This window comes from Alternaria postmessia, assembly GCF_024291825.1.
Source record: "Alternaria postmessia strain BMP 2775 chromosome Unknown scaffold_32, whole genome shotgun sequence".
NCBI classification, from domain to species: Eukaryota; Fungi; Ascomycota; class Dothideomycetes; order Pleosporales; family Pleosporaceae; genus Alternaria; species Alternaria postmessia.
In genome coordinates this window covers 76,806-96,932 of record NW_026260105.1, presented here as the reverse complement: position 1 = coordinate 96,932, position 20,127 = coordinate 76,806, and the positions used below count along the sequence as shown (strand labels likewise).

The window sequence follows — 20,127 nt, the reverse complement described above, 5'->3', positions numbered from 1 at the left end:
TATGGCGACGCTCAACAACCATGGTTCAGGCACACGTCTTTCACCGCATCGGAGCGCATCACAACCTCGCAATGTGGCAAGGACAGCTTCGAAGCCATGTCTGTTTAAAGTTGCATGAACCGGAAACAAACAACGGAGAATGCCGCATTCTGGATTGACCAACACTAATGCTATGGATGTGTCTGCGCTTATACACGACAACCAGTAATATCCAAATCAGATATGATTTCCAGAAGCTTAACCGCATGATGAGGTGGGCGCAAATCAGCTTTGGGACCCTGGAAGGTAGCTGTATCGCGTCTTCATCACCTTGGTGTGTCACTACATGAACACACAGAAAAGAACGCGCCTTTCGCGACTACACCGAGCACGATTCTCTCACTCTATAATACATCATATGTGTTCTTTCCTTCTCTTACTTGTGTTCTTGCGCTACTTCTCCATCATACAACCTCAACACGAGGTGGCGCGTCATGGTTGCGATTGTGTCTTCCGTCTCTGTACTCCATACCACCGTGCGCCATCTCATCTCACCAAACGCCAGCGCGGTAGATTCCACTATCAATAATCGAAATACATCATGGCGTAATGAACAATCGTCTCTCTCTCTCGCCTCTTACCTTTCTTCACTGCTCTTAGCGGCTGCACTTGCGCCGTACTTCTCCATTCCGTCGGATCCACACTGTCACGCTTGCGAGGTGGCAAGAACATACGAAATAATGTGCAAGCAATGGATAGACTTCTCGCTTATCCCTACTGGGTTCCAATCACAATATGGGAGAAGCTCCATATGGACCAGTTCAAAGAGTCAAGAGCCTACAAAATGATCAAAGCGGCATACGACGCTAGAACAGCATACACAACGACAAGCATTACAAATCCGGCATATTAACTATTAGCGTCGAAGCCAGTCCCGGCACAAGCTCACCAGGCTTCGACTTCACTTTCAACTTTAGCACTATCGTTGGTCCTGAAAATCTCAACATGAAGATCACTTCTGTGTCATTCCGCACTATTATTTTGGACTTCACTAGAATCTGCTCGACTGCGCGAGAAGCCGAGGTACTGAACCTGGCGTTAGCGAGGGTTAACATTGCTCTGCATGGCAAGCTTGAGATGGTTGTCAAACGTCTGAATATTGAAGGGTACTCCACGACAGCGGATGGTGGCACGACTAGCGCTAGCATGAGTACGAGAGAGAGGAAGATAAAGCTCTGAGTTTCTAGTGAGCAGAGATTGCGGGAACATGGGCTTTAGTGTCGGCAGTATTAGTATTGACAAAGCATGTTTCCCGTAATAGGTACATGTACATCAAGCGCCAGCAATGGTATCTAATCTAGCTCTACTGAACTGAAAGGCATCGCGCAGGCTCGAATGGAGACATTGTAGCGTTATAAGCTACAGAAAACGTACGGTCTCGGATCACCTTCACGTTCATGCGTTTGTGTGACAACTGATTATAATTGAAATAGTAAACTAAGGTAACTCTTTAACCACAATGAGCATTTGATAAATGAAAGCCATTACTACTGATTCGATTGGTATTTCCTCACACTATCCACGAAACTGCTACAGGTAAGCAACAGTTCCAATGCAGTATTACCATACACTGGCGCTCTTACACTAGCCTCCTATGGCTGCTCTAGTGCCACTGCGAAAGCTGGAAGCAGGTGTCACATCGTACTTGACAGATTGTTCTTCAAGAAGAAACCAACTCATATATGTGGTAGGCAAGATGATATATCATCCTAGAGATCTACTTGACAGCTGTAGATGTACTATATCTGGCTTTCGCTATGGCACTAGAGGGATGTCCTAGGATTCGGTCCGAGAGCTGCAACACCATAGGATTGCACTTGTATGTACTAAGAACTTCAAGACTATGATCATACATCCTGCCTTTGTATCATGTCCTGTTTAGGTCATTGCTTTCAACCTTGCCATTGATCCTATCTTATTTCCTACCTTTCAGCCACCTCGCAGTACAAACACCAAGTTACCTAGTGCTGACTGTACCAAGCCGCAAGGACAATAATCAATTCTCCACATCCCGAGGTTAACATTGGGGAAATAGTACCGAGCGCAACAGGCTGCCGGTTACTTCCGCAAGCCGCCCGTTTCATGACAGGTGTAAGCCCTAACACGCGGCATTTGGCACCAAGATGTATTCATCTGCATTCCGTTCCGAGATTTGTAACGAAATGTCAGTGCTTGAAAGGCTTTGCTTGTCTTGGCTTCCCTTGGAAGGCACATCACAGCGACGGATGGAATTGACCCGCACCCAAGACTAATCCAAGCCGTATACGTACGTAGATACTCCAAGCCTTGATTTGCATGCAAGGCAGATTTGGAGACAGTGGCACCAAAGCCTCGACGGCACAATGAACACGTATAGAATGAGATAGGGATACCTTTATATCGATACTATTACACTCTGTACCCATCCACTCCCTTAGAATCCAACTTAGATAACCGCAAACATCCAGGGTATATATGTATTCCGAAACTCCCATGCGCCGTGGAGACAGAGAAAGCTTGCCAGAGAAATGGCAGTCCTGACATGATCGGACCGAGACCCGGGCCGTATCACGCATGCGTCGGAGCTTAATGCACGTGTGTTTGCTCTCGCAGCCTCGCAATCGGTTCCTGTTGGGAAGGTGGGCGTTCACTCCGGCCTTGTTTCGGCGGTAGCTTGTCCCACGCACAAACTCAAGAATGAAGCGTCATCTCCCTCAGCCCTCATCCTCCCAGAAGTTAACCAGCCAAGAAAAGTGGAATGATTCGGCCCTTCCCCACCCATCAATCCTGTTCTTTTCCCATATCCCATCCCCACATCTTTCCACAACCCTGCCGTTATTTCAACCGCGGCTCTTTGTCTTTGTCTTGTTAACCTCCACAAAAAGTCTCCGCTTTTATTTGTCGTCCAACGTTTATCGATACATGGTGCGGCTTACTTGCTGACTTCTTGTGCTCCCGTTCGTTTCGTTACGAGCCGATTGCAATGGGATCGAGTTACTCTACTTGCTGACTTTCTTCCACATGCAGCCTGTACACATGCCTTGACTTCTGTTCATGACTTTGTGCTCTCTTTGTGTTTCTGGGCAGGGGTGTCCGAGTCGTAGCTTTTCTGCTTCTTCGCATATGCGTAGTATTGGGCCGTTGTTGGGTTGTGGTTGGGGTATCCAATGGTTGCACACGTGTATGGTGTAGACGATGTAGCACATGTTCAGGGCAGTGAGGTTGCGGTCGTATTGAGCGTAAAAGAGTCGCTGAGTGAGCGGTGCGAAGAGCGGGACGACGCGAATCGGTGCAATATACTTTTTGCTCAGGTCGGTTGAGCTAGATCTCTAGGCTCGGTCGATGTGAGGTTTCGGATTGTATTGTGATGCTCTTTGGACCAGCGATGAGCTCTTCTTGTGTAGCCTTCTACTGCAATCGTGAATAGTCTCAACACCACCTCTTAACAATCTTGCGGCAACATCCCAGCGAGCGAGTTTCTGTCGAATCCGGCCTTGAACTTGCTTATTGCGTCCTCTTACGGCCTTCGTAGCTTGGCCAGAGAGCAGCCTCAAGCCTGGAAATTGCTACCCGATATCGACGATGCAAACCTCAAGGCTGAGCTAGCGCAACGACTTCGAACAACGAACGTACTTGGCGAAGAAGAAGAAAGTGCGCCGACGATACAAGAGACGAACTTAGGGACGAGTGCGCCAACAAGAGGAGAGGGGAGGAGAAGAGAAAAAGAAGAGGAGGAACAAGTGGCCAACGTACCCCTTGACATCGAAATTCAACGTGGACACCATCATTTTCAAATATCGTTTGGATCGAGACGAGGGAAAAAAGCAAAGACGTTAGAGCGCAGCTTCATGTTGCACAGGCCGCTCCCTCACCCCCATCTTACATTTCCCACCCTTACCGCGTGGCGTTACATATCCCTTCTTTTACACAGCGGTTTTACGAGAAAGGCTTTACTTCAATGACGGCATAGGTCGAAGAAAGGAGGGCTGCAGCGCGTGTCCGTGCGGCTGAGAACGCGGGCGTGAACTACGTCCCGGAGTGTTGGTTCGCGCGTGCGGTGTGTGCGTGTGTGCTTACTTGCTACCCCCAACACATTGGTTCGTTGTTGTTGTCTTCTTATGCTTGTTAATACCGACACACCGTTAGACTCGATGCTTTGTTTCTTGCTGATACAGTGTGTAGTAATTGCGAGTGGGATCCTTACTTGAAGCGTGGGAGATAAGGGGACGACCTGTCAATCAGTGGTTCGCGCTTAGCCGCAACAGGAAGCGAAGACGGTAAATCATACTCGTTGTACGTACGACCTTCCTCTCTTTTGCCGTCCCCACGTTCCATGCTGTTCTCTCTCTCTCATCACCCACACCGCTGGATTGCGGGCCGTCACGCACTACGTTCTGGCGCTTATCGTGGTATTCTATTGTTCAAACCGTGTTCCGAGGTCAAGGAGCGCCCCATCTCACGGCTGAACCTTGGTGGTGGGTCCCAGATGCGCCTTCGAGAAGGTGCGGCACGGAGAAGGATGGTCTAATATATGATTGAACAAATAGCATTATCCCGCCTGGACGCCTTGAGTTTTACAGGTTCGTCGCCTGCAGAGCTATACTAATGTTGTGTTATAGCCACAGTCGAAAGAGTGGCTTGATTTGAGGTGTCAAACCAACGACGCTCACATCCCTCGGACAATGCGAATCCCTACCGATACTCATACATGCTCGGCGACCTACGTCCGCGATTACCGCGATAAATGAGCTCCACAAGTAAGGTCAGTTCGATCACGTATGGAGAAAGAATTATCCATAAACTCACACAAGACTGGCTCGCATATGAATGCCGATTTTTGAAATTGCTTCTGTCGACCGATCCTAACCAGGAACGAGTCAGCAAATCTACCGACATGGAATCAGGACTTCAGGCGCGAGGGTCGACTGTACTCACTCACCAGAAAACCTATGCCGTTTTCTCTCGTCCTTTCAGACATCTGTTACACTGATGTCTTCCACCACGTCCTCTGACGACAGAGCAGCGTATTTTACTTAGATCTCTGTCAGCGACTTTAGCCTGCACTCATACGAGGTCAGTATACTAAAGCTAGCTTGTTCATCAGCCTTAGTCAATCACTTCCAGCATCGAGATCTCTACTTTATACCCAGAACAAGGCGTTTCCCATGATACCAGCAGCACGCGATTGGCCGGCTCAAAAGCCGACTGTTAGTGCATGACACATCCACACGCAACACCGCACGTTACTCATCGGTAAGGGAGGACAACGGGTCGCCTATCGAGGCGAAAATCCCGATACTATGCGCATGATCGTGCATATGAGGGGTCACCCTTGTAGAAAGCGAAAATGACAGTTTGGATGTTTTGGCAGCAAGGGGGTTTCGACATAGGAAATGCATCCTTTGATCAAGACTTAGCTTTAGCCATTGCTGTGGCGATCCTGCTGTACGCCTACATGTGCTATTGTTTGTTAAATACATGTATGCTGACACTTCGTATCTTGTAGTACCAACGTTGCTTTTGTAAGACGATCTAACCACGATAGCGTTAGACAGAGCGGAGTTAGCCCGTTCGAGGAGTGTTTTGTATTAGACAGGCAGATGTGAGCGTTAATATACTAACATACACGACGACCGTCTGCTCTCTCTGCAATATCATAGCCGGGACCCTGGACAGATCACCGCAACCTCTACTCTAATATCAACTAGCCTTAATGCAAAGGCTGTTCAATGACTAATTTACCGAAGCCTCTTCCAAATCCGCCAATCTTGATAACTTCCTGTAACACCTCCTCGGTCGTGCCTCGAAATACTTCCACATTTGGAAGTCCGAAGTGACTACCATAGTTGTCCACCGCCCATTGCAACGCTTTCCAAGCACGCCAATGGTCTTCCGGCCTGGAAGGCAAATCGATGGCATGAGGAACACCAGGCGGCTGGATGCGCCAGCCATCTTTCGTGTACGCCACCGGCATCCGAAACCCACCATCGAACTTGGTCACAGAGGCTAGAACTGCTGCTGAGCTCCTCACGCTATGTACGACTAAGTGCGCTGTAGACGGAGTGCCCACAGCATCGAGAGCATGAGAGATCGGTCCTTGGTCCAGAGCTTCCACCGCGGCGGCGATATCGGATACAACTGTTGATGAGGCGTAGTCGAAACACAGTGCGGCCCCAACACTCTTCAGCAGCCCATGACGGGCTGGCGAAGCAGTCACTATGATGTTCTGACAGCCACTGGCACGCAGAAACTGAACAGTGCTGAAGCCAACGCTAGACGAAGCGCCCCAAACCAGGACAGGGCGGGTGTAGGCGGCCGGAGCGGTAGGCAGTGGAAATTGGAACAGGTTGAAGACCGCGTCTGCAGCCGTCATCGTCACTGTTGTCAGAGCTGCTGCATGGGTCTCTGGGAGATTGTGAAATACTTCGAATACCATGTCGTCGGGACACGCGAGGCGGCTTTGATGTGAACCATACTTCAATGCTCTTCCAATACCCGAGGGCGTATATCCTGCTACAATACTTCCCTTTCTGAAATGCGACCCAGCAGGTGCTGACAAGACAATCCCAGAGAAATCGTACCCGATGACCGTCGAACGGATACCAAGCTCCGCATGTTTGCTATCTGCTGGATTGATACCAGAGTAGTGCACTTCGATAACCAACTCGCCGGCTGCAATCTCTTCGTGGTTGATGTCGTTCCGAACCTGTATCTCTCCGTCCTCATTGACATACAGGGCTTTGTTGGTAGTCAGGGTCATGGTGTAATATGGTATAGTTTGTTCTGCGGATGCGAGCAACGTGGATAAGAGTGAAGTACAGATAAGGGTATTGATGAGCTGATGTAGTGGTGTCTTTGGGAGAGTATCGTCCTGTGGCTACTGTTTTAAAGGTATGAAGTTGAGATGAGTTGCCAACATATCGGTCTGCACTGCCCGCAGCACGCGTCCCAACGACGTATGCACATCATTAAGGAACCCTAACCCTAAAGCCATTGGACAAAATCCTTCCAACGGTTTCGCCCTTTCGAGATCCCCGCTCACTAAACATGAAGTCTGCTAACTGGTGAGCGATGGCGTTCAAAGTCTTCGGCCGAAGGTGGTTGTACGAACGTTCGAACAACGGGTTCGGACGAACAATCATGCCGGGACAACTACACTCTCTTCTTAGTGCTTCTCTCCCTAGTGCATAGTCGTGTTCTTACTTCTCCCCTCACGTCGGGTGTTAGACACGGTATCTCCAGCGAAAGAACTCGGAATTGGGAAGTTGTCAGTACTCTGACGATGGCCCGCACAAATAGCGCGGTCGCGCATGACATTCAAACCCCAAATACATCATCGGGCCAAACTTGAAACAAAAAAACCATCATCAAGCCTTTGTTGCCTACTATCGTTATTCCGTTACTATGGCATCCTCCAATACTAGCCCGGTGGATATCAAATTCCGTGATGCCTTCAGCCACAACATTCCTCCACTGAGTCCAAAGACGAACGAACTTTCAGCCGGTCACAGAAAACAACCTACTTGCCGCCCGCTGACAACGGCCACCATTTTCGATCAGGACCAAGTCCTTATCCTCAGGGACGGGATCAAGATATATGCAGATATCTTTCGTCCCAGAACCGATCAGAAGGTTCCTGCCATCGTCATGTGGGGGCCTTATGGCAAGACTGGGACGGGTATGCTCAACATTCACTCCATGCCACTACGAGCAGGTATTCCAGAGACTCAACTCTCTGGCTATGAGGACTTTGAAGGGTGAGTGGTGAACCGAAGACAGTAAGGGGAGCACACGTAGTACTCACGGATGACTATCATAGACTCGACCCCGCAGAATGGGTTCCCCGTGGCTATGCAATCGTCAACGTCGATCCGCGAGGTGTGAATAATTCCGAAGGAAATGTCCACTTCTGGGGTACACAGGAAGCTCAAGACGGCCACGACGCAATCGAAGAGCTAGCCAAGTTGCCCTGGTGTTCTGGAAAAATGGCAATGGCTGGAAACTCATGGCTCGCAATTTCTCAGTACTTTATTGCTGCTGAGCAACCCCCGCATTTAACGTGTATCGCGCCGCTCGAGGGCTTATCAGACCCCGTTCGCGAGGAAACTATACGTGGAGGAATTCCCAATACGGCGTTTTCCGAATCCATCGCTGCTATCCTTCCAGGAAAGAATAAAGTGGAAGACTACGTTGCGATGTTGAGTACGGATGCTGGACTTGAGCACTACCTCCACGATAAGCGTGTGGATATGACTAAGATCAAGGTACCGGCCTATATCGGAGCAAGCTACTCATCGCCCATCCATGGCATCGGCTCCTTGCGAGCGTTCGAGGAGATTCCACATCAGAACAAATGGTGCGCCATGTCCTCCTCATTTCTCGTCTATATGCGTGTGTAGAGACGTGCTCATTGCAAACATCTAGGCTCACTCTCCACGCGTCGCAAGAATGGTACGATCTATACAGTCAAACCCGTACCAACGATCTAGCCCGATTCTTCGATTTCCATCTCAAAGACGTTGCCAACGAATGGCCTCAGACAGCACCCGTGCGAATGGCACTGTTGAACTTTTCCAAGCCAGCGTTATTGGATCAGGAATTCGCTGATTTACCCTGGCATCTCCCAGACGTCACGAGAAAACAGAAATTGCATCTCAGCTCTCCTGGAAAACTGACACACAACAAGCAGCAACAGTTGCAAGAAGAGGTTTTATTAGAGTACCAGGCCGACTCATCAGACGAAATATCCTTCACCTATGCTTTCTCGACCAAAACCTTACTCATCGGTCCGTCCACTCTGGTCATCGATATTGCAGCACCCAGTCATGACGATCTAGACGTTCACACTCATATCTTCAAAGCAGATGCATCTGGAGCCCTTTTATCGCATCTCAACATGCCCGTCCCTCCCAGCAGCAGCAACAGTAGTCCAGCCTCCACCGTCCAAACCATGACGCAAAACAGAATCTGGCGTTACCTTGGTCCCAACGGTATGCTACGCGCATCCAAACGCCATGTCCACGGGGCACTTCTGACAAGGACGTGGGAAACGCTTTCACATCAAGGCGAAGAAAAAGTAAAGCCAGGGGAGGTGGTCAGACTGCGTGTCCAGCTGTGGCCTACAGGCATTGTGTTTGAGGCTGGGGAACAGCTTGTTTTGAAGATTAGTGGAAGGGAAATGGGGTTGCGTGGTCTGCCTCAATCGCCGGAGCCAAGCAATATGAACAAGGGGAAACATGTCTTACATTTTGGTGGATCCTATGAGAATTATCTCGAGTTCTTCACGCTCTAGCGCGTACGATGATCAAACGTAGTCTTTATATGGTTTGACGTAGCGGACGCAATTTCCTTGCAAAGTTACTACGTCTACATCTACAAACATGAAGTGAACAGGCCAGTTTTGAACATTTGTAATTGGATATATCTACAAGTTCAACGACAAGAAGCCTGTCTAATACAATGAACTAGTGCGCCAATAGTCCCTTTAATTTTTCCTCTTTAAAGAAACTATGATGCTTCAACCCCATTCCACTCCCCTTACCCCCATGCATACACCCACTGCTCCCGAAAAACTCTTAATCCTAGTATGGAATGCCGTCGTATTCACCGTAACCTAGCGCCAAGTTCATGTTCTGCAGACACTGTGTAGCAGCGCCCTTGAGCAGATTATCAATAGTAGCATTGACAACGACGCGCTTGCCGGAGCTGTGGACGGCGAAACCACCAATCTCAACGCCGTGCTTGCCAGAGATGTTCTTGACAAGTGGGGACTCGCCCACGATCTTGACAAGCTTCTCGCCGGCGTAGCGGTCTTGGTAGATGTTGCGGATGTCACGGGACGTCATTGTACGGTTGAGGGGGATGGAGATGGTGTGCTGGTGTCAGATGTTAGTAACGCAGTCATACCCAAATAAAAATAAAACACTTTGGTAAGTGTATCTGGTTATACTTACGTGAATACCCTGGAACCAAACAGCAACATGAGGAATAAACGCAACCTCAGTACCTAGCTGCTTTGAAATTTCCTTCTCGTGGATATGATCCGTCAAACTGTACGGAATGAGGTTGTTCTCGAGGTTCTTCACATCGTTCTTTGGGCTAGGCTTTGTGCCTGCGCCAGAGTAACCCGAGACACCAAAGACAGTGGGCTGACCACCGATGAACTCAAGCAGAGGCGCAATGCCGAGTTGAGCAGCAGTGGCGTAGCAACCCGGGTTTGCGATGCGTGTAGCGTCAGAAATCTTGGAGCGATCAATCAGCTCCGGTAGACCGTAGGTCCATGTCTCGTCGAAACGGTAGTCAGCGCTCAGATCCACGATGACAGTGTCTTTGCCACTTTTGTTGATGGCATCAACAAAGGGCTTGCATACGCCATTGGGAAGGGCCATGACCCAGCAGTCGACTTCGCTGTTCTCGGCCATCTTCTCGACATCCTCGGCTGACAGGTTCTCGTAGGTGATTTGTCGCTTGGTGTAACCTTCGAGCTTCTTGCCATTGAGTTCACGTGATGACACATGGCGCAGGTCCATGTTGGGGTGCTTGTTAAGCAGCTCAATAAGAGCCTGCCCTGTGTATCCTCGCGCACCAATCAACGCAACCTTGGCGGGGTAGTCCCTGTGCTTGTGCTTGATACCGTATGGCGGGTTGGGGTTAGTCGTGTCCATTGAGCGTGATGCTGTGGTAGCGAAGCCTCGTGTCGACGCAGGGATAGTCCTGTTCTGTCCAAGTTGAGGCCTAGCAGATTGACGGGCCATGGTCGCGTAGCCACGTGTTTGCTGACCCTGCTTCAAGCTGGCCACAAAGTCGGCCGCTCGTCTGAACTGAGCATCCAGGCTGTCCTTCAACATGCTGCGACCCTGCTTCTGATAGTTCTCAAGCAGCCCGAAGATCTCCGAAGACTCAGCCGCGCCCCACCAGCAAAAGACTTCCTTCTCGCGGCGGAGGAAACCATCGGTCTTCTCTAGATGCCACTTGACGTAGTTTTGTGATTGGTTGTCTACGATCCAGTACATCTTGGGGTACTTTTGCTTCATGCGCTGGAAGACGAGATCGTTCAGGTTGTTCAAGAAAGCATCCTTGGTCATGCTGAAATGCGAGAGCTGTGCAAACTCACCCTCTGCAGTGGGCGGGTATACGACAGCAACGACACCCATGGAATCGTCGTGGAATACCTCGAATGGTCGGTTCTTCAGGTTTTGGATGTACTTGTTGACGGCGTCGCTGGCCTCAACAGCACGGCTGTTCATGATGGCCTGTGACAAGGCAGATACATCCAAATCTTCAAATGTGCTGGTCTCCTTGACGCTGCCACCGTTCCGGATGAGGGTACCACTTCCGGTGTGGGTGAAGAGTTCCTTTCCAAGGTTCGAGGGGTGTGTGATGGCCACACTCGAGGTGCGCGGGAGGCCGTCGAGGAGCTTCTTGGCCTCTACAATCTTGAGCTTTGTGCCGTACCTCACCCAGGACTGCTTCATGTAGGTGTCGTACTCGCCCTCCAAGTTGATGTGGGGAATGAGCTTAGACTCGGCATTGAACAGTCCTCCCTTCTCCGAAAGGTAGATGACCTTGAGAGGCTGGAACTCGCGGGCCAGAGCAGCGGCAGCTACGTCGGCGTTGATGTTAAGAATCTGACCGTCCAGTGTCTCGCCCATGGAGCACAGGATGGGCAGTTCCTTGTTCTCGAGGGCATCCATGATCTGCCTCTTGTTGACGTTTGTGATGTTGCCGACGTACTTCCATTTGTCCTTGTCCAGGTAGTCGGCCTGCAGGGCGCCAGCGGTGATGGGGCGGGCGGGCACGCCCCAGTCCCTCTTGAGCGTCATGACCAGGTCCATGTTTGCCTCGAGGAACAGCTTGCGTGCAATGCCCAGCGTCTTCTTGTCCGTGACACGAATGCCGTCGATGAAGTCGGGCTCGACGCCCGAGTCGAGGAGCAGCTGGTTCATCTGGGGGCCGGCGCCGTGGACGATGATGGGGTACAGGCCGATGGCGTGGAGCTGCTGGAGGGCAAAGCATAGCTCCTCGAGATGGTCGGTGAGAATGGCGCCTCCGACCTTGACGACGGCGAACTGGTGCGGCGAGACGGAGCGGAATTGGCCCAGGTACTGGTCGACTTCGCGGCGGGAGCTGGAGCTGGCCAGCAGGTTGAGGAAGGCGGCGTAGATGGACGAGTTCCTGCCATCCTTGGACGTTGTGTACAGGCGGCTGCTCGGCGTCGTGGTAGCAACGAGGGCGCGGGAGAGGGCTCGAGGAGTCTGCGATGCGAGGGCGCGATGCGAGGATCGCGCAGCAGCCACACGGCCGGCTCGTACAATGCTCTGCATGGTGACTCTGTCGCTCCCAAGAAGCAGTTGCTTGCTACTCGGGCCCTGGGCGACTTTGATCCAACGCGATTGAAACGGTGACTAAACTGTGGAGCCGAGGGGACCTTAAGAAAGATGCTTTGGTATGACGCCGAAGCAACAAAATTCGCTCCGCCGTTATCGCAGCTTCCCCAGATGACAGGGTACTGGCAGCTGGAGTTATCCTAGCGCCACCACCGCCCATGGCCACTGCTGCATGCAGAATAGCAAGCTGCAGATCAGACTTTTCAGTTCTCATTCATGCATGCCGTGCCTCGTACACGGTGCGCATTAGGCTTGTCCTCGACTCAAATTTTCAGTCATCCATCGCAAACGGGCCTTTCCGAGGTTAATCGTACCACTCCACCTTCAACACGGTGGACACTAGAGCGCAGTAGCACTCCATTAGTACCCACTCGACAAAGCATCTGATAAGACGATTCAAAAAAAGAACTAATGCATTCACGTCAGGGCTAGTCAATCGAGGCATAAGGTGCAATTGCAATAAACTATAGACAGCAACCCACAGTGTATAACTCCGTTTGCTCGTCTGACGACCATGCTTGGAACTTGGGCTCTCGTGGTATATCGTAACAGGGGCGGAGCGTTCCATGCAAAGGGGCTTTCCGTGATTGCAGCACGACCGTCGGAATGCAAAAAAAGACTGGAATGCTCAAGACACATCCTACAGTGACCCATGTCGTTGATCGTAGTGCAGCTCGTAGCCATTCGTCCCCTTCCCCAATGGCTTGACAACCTCCCCCCATCCGCGCAATTATTAATGTGTATGATTCGTGGTATCTCGTGTGGGTGGTTTAGTTCTTTTGCGTGGCAACGACTGGTCCATGTTAGCAACACGAACAAGAGTACAAGCTGCTCGACAAACTCACCAGAAGGGACAATAATGACGATGAGCAGGATGATGATGCCAACAATCAGGCACATGCGCATCTTCATGTCCTTCCACCACATCTGCTTGCGCACGCGGTTGGCGCCCCTTCGGAAGCCTTGGGCGGATACGGCAAGATTGTCCGTCTTGTCTTGTAGCGAGTCGAGGCGGGCTCCTCGCTCAGAGACCTTGTTGATGTTGTCCCGCATGATGCCAACGGTGCTGTCGATTTCCTAGTGCGAGTCAGTATATGAGGTCGCATGTCTTCCGCTGCTCAGAACTGCAACTTTGCGCAGCTACTGACGAGGCAGACAGAGGTTGAGAAGCACTCTGGTCGTCTTCGCATCATCGAGGCAAGCTCTCCACCAGCCACCGCACCTCTAACGCGCGGCTGCCTGATGAAGATGCGGATGCGACAAACGACGTAGCGCTTCACTCTGACTTATAAAGAGTAACAACATACCGCTTGGAGCGCAGCTGTGCGGTGGTTGCCATTCTGGCCGCCCTGCTGTCCGCCGGCGCCGCCGCTGGGGATGTAGGGGTCATATGGGGGGTCCTGGCTCGACATAGTTGGAGATGAGATGTGCTGGATAATGCTCGTAGCGTGCGACTTGCGTAGGCTTCAAAGGGTGGTGGTGGTGATGGGCAGGTGTGGGTGGTGAGGGTGGTGTCTGGAGGATGGAGATGATGGTGTGGTTGCCCAGAGCAAGACCAAGAGTCCGCTCAGCCCGGATGGCGAACGAGCGTCGCAATGTGTCAGCTCCGTTTGAGCAGTGAGGCTGATGTTTGCGTGAAACCTGGCGCAACAACACGGAATATTAATCTGTGATTGGCATCAAGTCGCTGTGATTATTCTTCATCAAGCTCAATAGCAACGGTTGTGTATTAACGGCTGTGACGGCATTCTGTTCAACTTGATGCGACACTGCCGTAGCTGCTTCTGGCCCACAGCACGTGATCAACACCAGCCTCACGATTACGAATGTCTTTCCATGAAGCAGCAGGTGCTGCACGATCCGCCATCGGTCCGTCTGCACAGCGGCTCGAGTAGACAACAACACGCCTTCTGCCACTTTCCTTGCCGTCGTCGTCGTTCAAAATGAACGTGGGACGCCTTTTTGCCTCAGCCTCGCTATTACGAGGCTAATCTTATTGTCTACCTTTCCGCAGCTGGCGTGGCAACACGACAATACGCCTGTTACGACATCAAGAGAGACGGTCCGGCTTTAAACAACATGTCCAGTGCACTAAAGGTAGCTTGCGCGCCTCCAGCAGAGCTTCGTCATCACCGTCATTGCCCGGCCGGACATCCGCATGCCTTGTTCTTCTTCTTGTTCGTTTTGTTCGCGCAACGAGCAGAGGTGGAGACCACGAGCAGAGGTGAAGAGCGTCTGCGTGGGCCGAGACACTTTATGCAACAGAAGAATCGTGCATTGTCGTCGATAGATTGTACCTGTCTCGCTAGCCTATCAATGACATCCCCCCCAGGCGTCAAGTAGGCCAGGCGCCGTTTGCACCTGGCAAGTGGGTCTGATCGCCGCCAAGACGCGTGTCCAATGTCTTGAATCTCGGGGTCTGCTACCCATTCGCCGCTCAGGAGTTCGCGCAACGCTTGCTCCACTGCCAGCTTCCTGTGTCTGTTTCCAGTTTCCTTTCTCTTTCCAACACACTCGCTGAACCCGTTCTTAATCGCCATTCACCTCTAGTTTACCGCCGACCATTGTGTCCTGCGCCTACCCCTGAAACCCGTCACTCGTTCCATACTACGTCAATCAACCCGACACTCCCTACGGTACCCCCACGTTCGAGCCAAGACAATTCTCTTGCCTGAAAGCTTGATCACTCCAACACTACTCCCTTTCGCGACGCGCGCAGAGTGTATCCAAGCCTGGCGCTGGACCTTGGCGCAACATGAAGTTCACCTCTGTCATCGGCGCTCTTGGCGCCTCGAATCTACTATTCACAAGCGTAGGCGCCGTTGAATTGGACATCAACTCGCCAGGTGGGACTTTCGAGTGCAAAACATAGGCGGAATACATGTATTGACATCTACAGACTCCATCAAGCAAGCCGCCAAGGCAATTTCTGCAAACCTGCGGTCGTACTATACTGGTGACAATGTAGGCGACACACCAGGCAATCTTCCAGACCCATACTACTGGTGGGAATGTGGCGCCATGTTTAATGCTCTCATTGACTATTGGTATTACACTGGAGATGACACGTACAACAAGATTAGTACACAGGCTCTAGAGGCTCAGATGGGACCAAACCAAGCTTTCATGCCTGACAACCAGACCAAGACGCTCGGAAACGATGACCAGGCTTTCTGGGGAATGGCCGCCATGGCTGCTGCAGAGAACAAGTTCCCCGATCTTCCCGACGGCAAGCCTTCTTGGCTGTCCCTTGCACAGGCCGTCTTCAACACCCAATACAAACGCTGGGACTTGACTACTTGCGGTGGAGGACTGAGATGGCAGATTTTCAGCTTCAACAACGGATACAACTACAAAAACACCATTTCCAACGGTTGCTTCTTCAACATCGCCTCGCGACTATACAAATACCTTGGTAACGACACATACGCCGACTGGGCTGAGAAGGCTTGGGACTGGGAGCTTGCCGTAGGACTCATGAGCCAGGACTACCACTACTACGACGGAACCGACGACACGCAGAACTGTTCCACCATTAATCACATCCAGTGGACATACAATGCTGGCATCCACATGGCCGGTGCTGCCGCCATGTGGAACGTGACACAAAACGACAAGTGGAAGACCAGGGTCCAGGGTATCATCGACGGAGTGAGCGTTTTCTTCGTAAACAAGGTCATGTCCGAAGTCGCCTGTGAAAACAACGGCAAGTGCGATGTGGACCAGCGCTCTTTCAAGGCTTACCTTGCACGTTCCATGGCATACACAGCTAGCGTTGCACCTTGGACCAGTGACCAAATCAATCCTTATCTTCAGACATCGGCTCAAGCTGCTGCTAAGCAGTGCACCGGAGGTGCTAACCAGACTTCGTGTGGGCTCAAGTGGACCACCAACGGTGTCAACGACGGCAGCTTTGGTGTTGGCGAACAGATGGCGGCTCTGGAGGTTGTACAATCGCTGCTGTATCCATCAGTCAGCGGTCCTGCGACGGCGGAAAAGGGTGGTATCTCCAAGAGCAATCCTGACGCCGGTGACACTTCATCTGATACACCCATCAAGTTCGATACCGTCACCACTGGCGACAAGGCTGGTGCTAGTATCTTGACCATCTTGGTCCTGGTGTCTATTCTTGTTGGTGCCTGGTGGATGGTTTCATAAACTTTATACCCGTCTTCACTTATCAATTCTGTTGAGGGATTTGGCATAGTGCTCTGTCGATTTTCTGGTCGTTCTTGGTCAAGTTTCTTCAAGGCGTTTCCAGGTGTGTGTGCGCGCGTGTTAGATTATATAGCCCAATCCGAATAATTTACATTCAAGCTGAGCATGTGATTTCTAGCAGTGCTCTGTAGAGAAGCTTGGAAAGCAAACCCGAACCAGCCACGGTTCGGCTAATAGCACGCTAGGGGTCTGTGCGTACGAAAGCTGCGCTCGACTCCTCTTTCCTTCTTCGCCGCGACAGAGATCTCTCACCACTCGACACACACACAACAACCGCGCATTCAACCCAACGACGACTTGCTCGCCTTGTTGTCGCCCATCGAAACTTCTGTCCTAATTCATACTTGACACTAGCTACTAGGTCTTGCGCACCTGCGATGGCCGCCCCTCCTGATCTCAACGCCATTCTGGCAGCGCTTGGTATGTCGTGCAGACTTTTACCAGCATGACAAGCACTGTACTAACTTCTCTCCTAGCTGCCGGACGTCCGTCGACTACCCCCTCCCAGACGCCCCAGCAGCCTCCACAGGCGCAACATCCCCCTCCCCAAGGACTCCCGCCAGGCTTCCCCGGCGCAATGCCTACTGCCACTCCGCCCGCTATGCCCGGATACAACTTCCCCCCACCTACCCACACTGGCAGTCTTGACCTTAGCGCTATCAAGCCCGTGAGCTCTGGCTCAGTCAGCATCCAGGATGCGCTGGCAAAGGCACGCGGCTTTGCGGCCCAAAAGGGCCTTGCACACGAACAAGCGCGTCCAGGTATTGCTGAGCCTTGGTCTGGTTATGGTGTCCCAGCGCAAACTTACACAGCTCCAGCTTATCAAGAAGACCCGCGATTAAGCGGACGCCAGCCCTACCGACGTTCGCGGTCGCGTTCGCGTTCTCCCGCGCGCCGCGAACCCGTGCGTGAAAGCTACAATCCATACCGCGATGAGCGCCGTGATGAACGTCGGGGTGCCTATGGACGTGAACGTGATCGCTCTCCTCCTAGGCGTGACACCTTCTCTCCTTCGCAGCAGTACGGGCAAGCGCGTTCGCCCCCTGCTAATGACAACTCTGAGGTGATTCTCATTGACTCTTCTTTGGTTGGCCTGGTCATAGGGCGTCAAGGTGAGAGTCTCCGCCGCATTGAACAAGAATCACAGACGCGCATTCAATTTATCAACGGCCCCGAGTCTGGACCTCAACGCGAATGTCGTATCACCGGTAGCCCGGGTGCTCGTATCAGTGCTAAACGCGAGATCAACCGTATCATCGAAGAGAATGGCGGCAATCCCGCTCGTGAGACTGGCCGCAATGCACGAGCTGCTGCTACCAAGATGGTTGGTCAGCAACAGCCCGCCCTTAGAGAGGGTGAACAATCTTCGCAAATCATGGTGCCTGATCGTACTGTTGGTCTCATCATCGGTCGTGGTGGTGAGACTATCCGTGATCTACAAGAGCGCAGTGGCTGCCACGTCAACATTGTTGGTGAAAACAAGAGCGTGAATGGTCTGCGACCTGTGAACCTCATCGGAAGTCCTACTGCTGCTGCCCATGCCAAGGAACTCATCATGGAGATTGTCGACAGTGACACTAAGCAAATGGAAGGCGGCGGCGCCGCACAATCAGCGCCACAACAACAATTCAACAATAGACGTGACAATTTCGATCCACACGGTGGAGGTGCTGCTGGCGGTGCCGGAGCCGGCAAAATCAACGACAGTATCCAGGTTCCCTCTGATGCTGTTGGCATAATTATTGGCAAAGGTAACAACACTACTTCGGACATGTTGAGGTTGACATATTAACAATCCACAGGCGGTGAAACCATCAAATCAATGCAGTCTGATACTGGTTGCAAGATTAACGTGTCTCAAGCTTCCGGCGCTGACATTGAGCGCGAGATTGGCCTTGTCGGAACCCGTCAAGCCATCGAGGATGCCAAGCGAGCTATCTGGGAGAAGGTGGATCAAGTGGTAAGTTTGTTCGCTGTAGGCGATGATTGCAGGTTGCTAATACGAGACAGCGAGAGAAGAACAATTCACGACGACGTGACAATGGAAACAACGACAACGGATACTCACATCAGCAGACACCTTCATATGGACAAACCGCCGCACCCGCACAGCAGCCTCAGGCGGCTGCACCCGCTGCTGACCCATACGCTGTCTATGGCGGCTACCAGAATTACCTTGCAATGTGGTATGCGTCCATCGCACAGCAACAACAGGGTGGTCAAGGAGCTCAAGGACCTCCAGGCGCATAAGCGCCACATAGTTGCCGTGACCGATGCACATCTTGCTGAACTTCGCCGAATGCTGCCTGTTTGCATGACCGATGCTTGGAATTTTGCTGCGCCTGGCATGATGCTCCGATGACCTGGACTATCTTCGATCTATTCTTGACTTGCGCGTAGCCGGACTCGCCTTGTTGCATGATATTTATGCACTGAGTGCTCATCCGTGGAGCTTCTTCTTCTTCTTCCGCCTGGGCTTACTGCGGCATAGCCTATGGCCCTTTCTACGGTCCGATATCGTCGTCGCTGCTATTGCGTTCGTGAGGTGATCATTACTTCATCTATGCTCTTTTATGGATGACTCCTGCAAGCCCTCAAGTCTGCACACAAGTCGATGGCTGTGCTTACTTTACGCCTGCTACGTCTTGATCGACAGTACATCATCTGCTCTCTTAGAGCTATCAGGCAAAGCTCGCCGTCTATGTCTGCATGTCTGTCATGATGCTGCAATTGATGCAGACTTCGTTGTGGACAGTACGCAGACTTCCATCACCAAAAGCGTTCATTGTCTTCATGCATATATACTCGCGTACGCAAGCCTAGGCTCGATTGCCACTTACAAAGTGTGGAGGAGGGCCTACGCCTGCTTTCGTTGGACATTGACATTGGCCTTGAATAGTCACGTTTATGAACGTTGGACTCGTTCAATCATCATTTGTATAGTAGTTCTCGAAAAATATAGTTGCTGTACGCAGCGGCTTCCAAGAAAATAATTACATCACTTTTGTTCCCCCACTGTGACGCTTCAGATGACAAGCACAGCGGCAATCTTAACTGACATAACACAGCCTAGCGAATTGTTCGGCACACTCCTTCTTTTTCAGAGCAGCGGACCTCGCCATACCAGACGGAGCAAACTGACGGCTCACGTGCCTATCGCGTCGCTGCGGGGTGGGGCTATGGAGGGGCAAGAACGCGACTACGGCCATCGGCGAGCTCCTGCACGCGGAGCATCTGCACCTAGACCGCGTGCGAAGATAAGACACAAACAAGTCGACGCTGATTCGTCCAGGTATTCTATCGATCAACTAACTCATGTAATAGATGTGCTCCATGCCGCGGTACACACGCTTGTTCATATCTAGCTTGCTTATTCCCCACAAGCACGTCGGACGGACAGGACCCTGAACAGCTAGACAGACGGGCAAGCCTGTGATACCAAGCAACCTTTGTGACATTTGTTTCCTTTCTCTCTCGTTCTCTCTCTCTTTCGCTATTCTCTTGC

At 51.6% G+C, this 20,127-nt stretch overlaps 6 protein-coding genes across 6 annotated transcripts; 3 read left to right on the top strand and 3 right to left on the bottom strand.

The window, feature by feature from the left end:
- Positions 1-5,728: 5,728 nt before the first annotated feature.
- On the bottom strand, positions 5,729-6,778 carry J4E82_005827 (uncharacterized protein; the record flags this gene model as incomplete). The annotated part of the gene is made up of 1 exon (XM_051732088.1): positions 5,729-6,778. One exon carries the CDS (start codon positions 6,776-6,778, stop codon positions 5,729-5,731), a length of 1,050 nt encoding a protein of 349 aa, XP_051588108.1.
- A 644-nt stretch (positions 6,779-7,422) lies between these two features.
- On the top strand, positions 7,423-9,310 carry J4E82_005826 (uncharacterized protein; the record flags this gene model as incomplete). Its single annotated transcript, XM_051732087.1, has 3 exons — positions 7,423-7,775; positions 7,838-8,374; positions 8,443-9,310. 3 exons carry the CDS (start codon positions 7,423-7,425, stop codon positions 9,308-9,310), a joined length of 1,758 nt encoding a protein of 585 aa, XP_051588107.1.
- Positions 9,311-9,599: 289 nt separating this feature from the next.
- J4E82_005825 (uncharacterized protein) lies at positions 9,600-12,341 on the bottom strand (the record flags this gene model as incomplete). The annotated part of the gene is made up of 2 exons (XM_051732086.1): positions 9,600-9,893; positions 9,972-12,341. The coding sequence occupies 2 exons, from the start codon at positions 12,339-12,341 to the stop codon at positions 9,600-9,602; spliced, it is 2,664 nt and encodes an 887-aa protein (XP_051588106.1).
- Positions 12,342-13,174: 833 nt separating this feature from the next.
- SYB1 (SNAP receptor, synaptobrevin) lies at positions 13,175-13,816 on the bottom strand (the record flags this gene model as incomplete). Its single annotated transcript, XM_051732085.1, has 3 exons — positions 13,175-13,197; positions 13,250-13,481; positions 13,712-13,816. The coding sequence occupies 3 exons, from the start codon at positions 13,814-13,816 to the stop codon at positions 13,175-13,177; spliced, it is 360 nt and encodes a 119-aa protein (XP_051588105.1).
- A 1,343-nt stretch (positions 13,817-15,159) lies between these two features.
- J4E82_005823 (uncharacterized protein) lies at positions 15,160-16,562 on the top strand (the record flags this gene model as incomplete). Its single annotated transcript, XM_051732084.1, has 2 exons — positions 15,160-15,250; positions 15,304-16,562. The coding sequence occupies 2 exons, from the start codon at positions 15,160-15,162 to the stop codon at positions 16,560-16,562; spliced, it is 1,350 nt and encodes a 449-aa protein (XP_051588104.1).
- A 437-nt stretch (positions 16,563-16,999) lies between these two features.
- On the top strand, positions 17,000-18,872 carry J4E82_005822 (uncharacterized protein; the record flags this gene model as incomplete). Its single annotated transcript, XM_051732083.1, has 4 exons — positions 17,000-17,042; positions 17,099-18,373; positions 18,425-18,582; positions 18,633-18,872. 4 exons carry the CDS (start codon positions 17,000-17,002, stop codon positions 18,870-18,872), a joined length of 1,716 nt encoding a protein of 571 aa, XP_051588103.1.
- Positions 18,873-20,127: the final 1,255 nt, after the last annotated feature.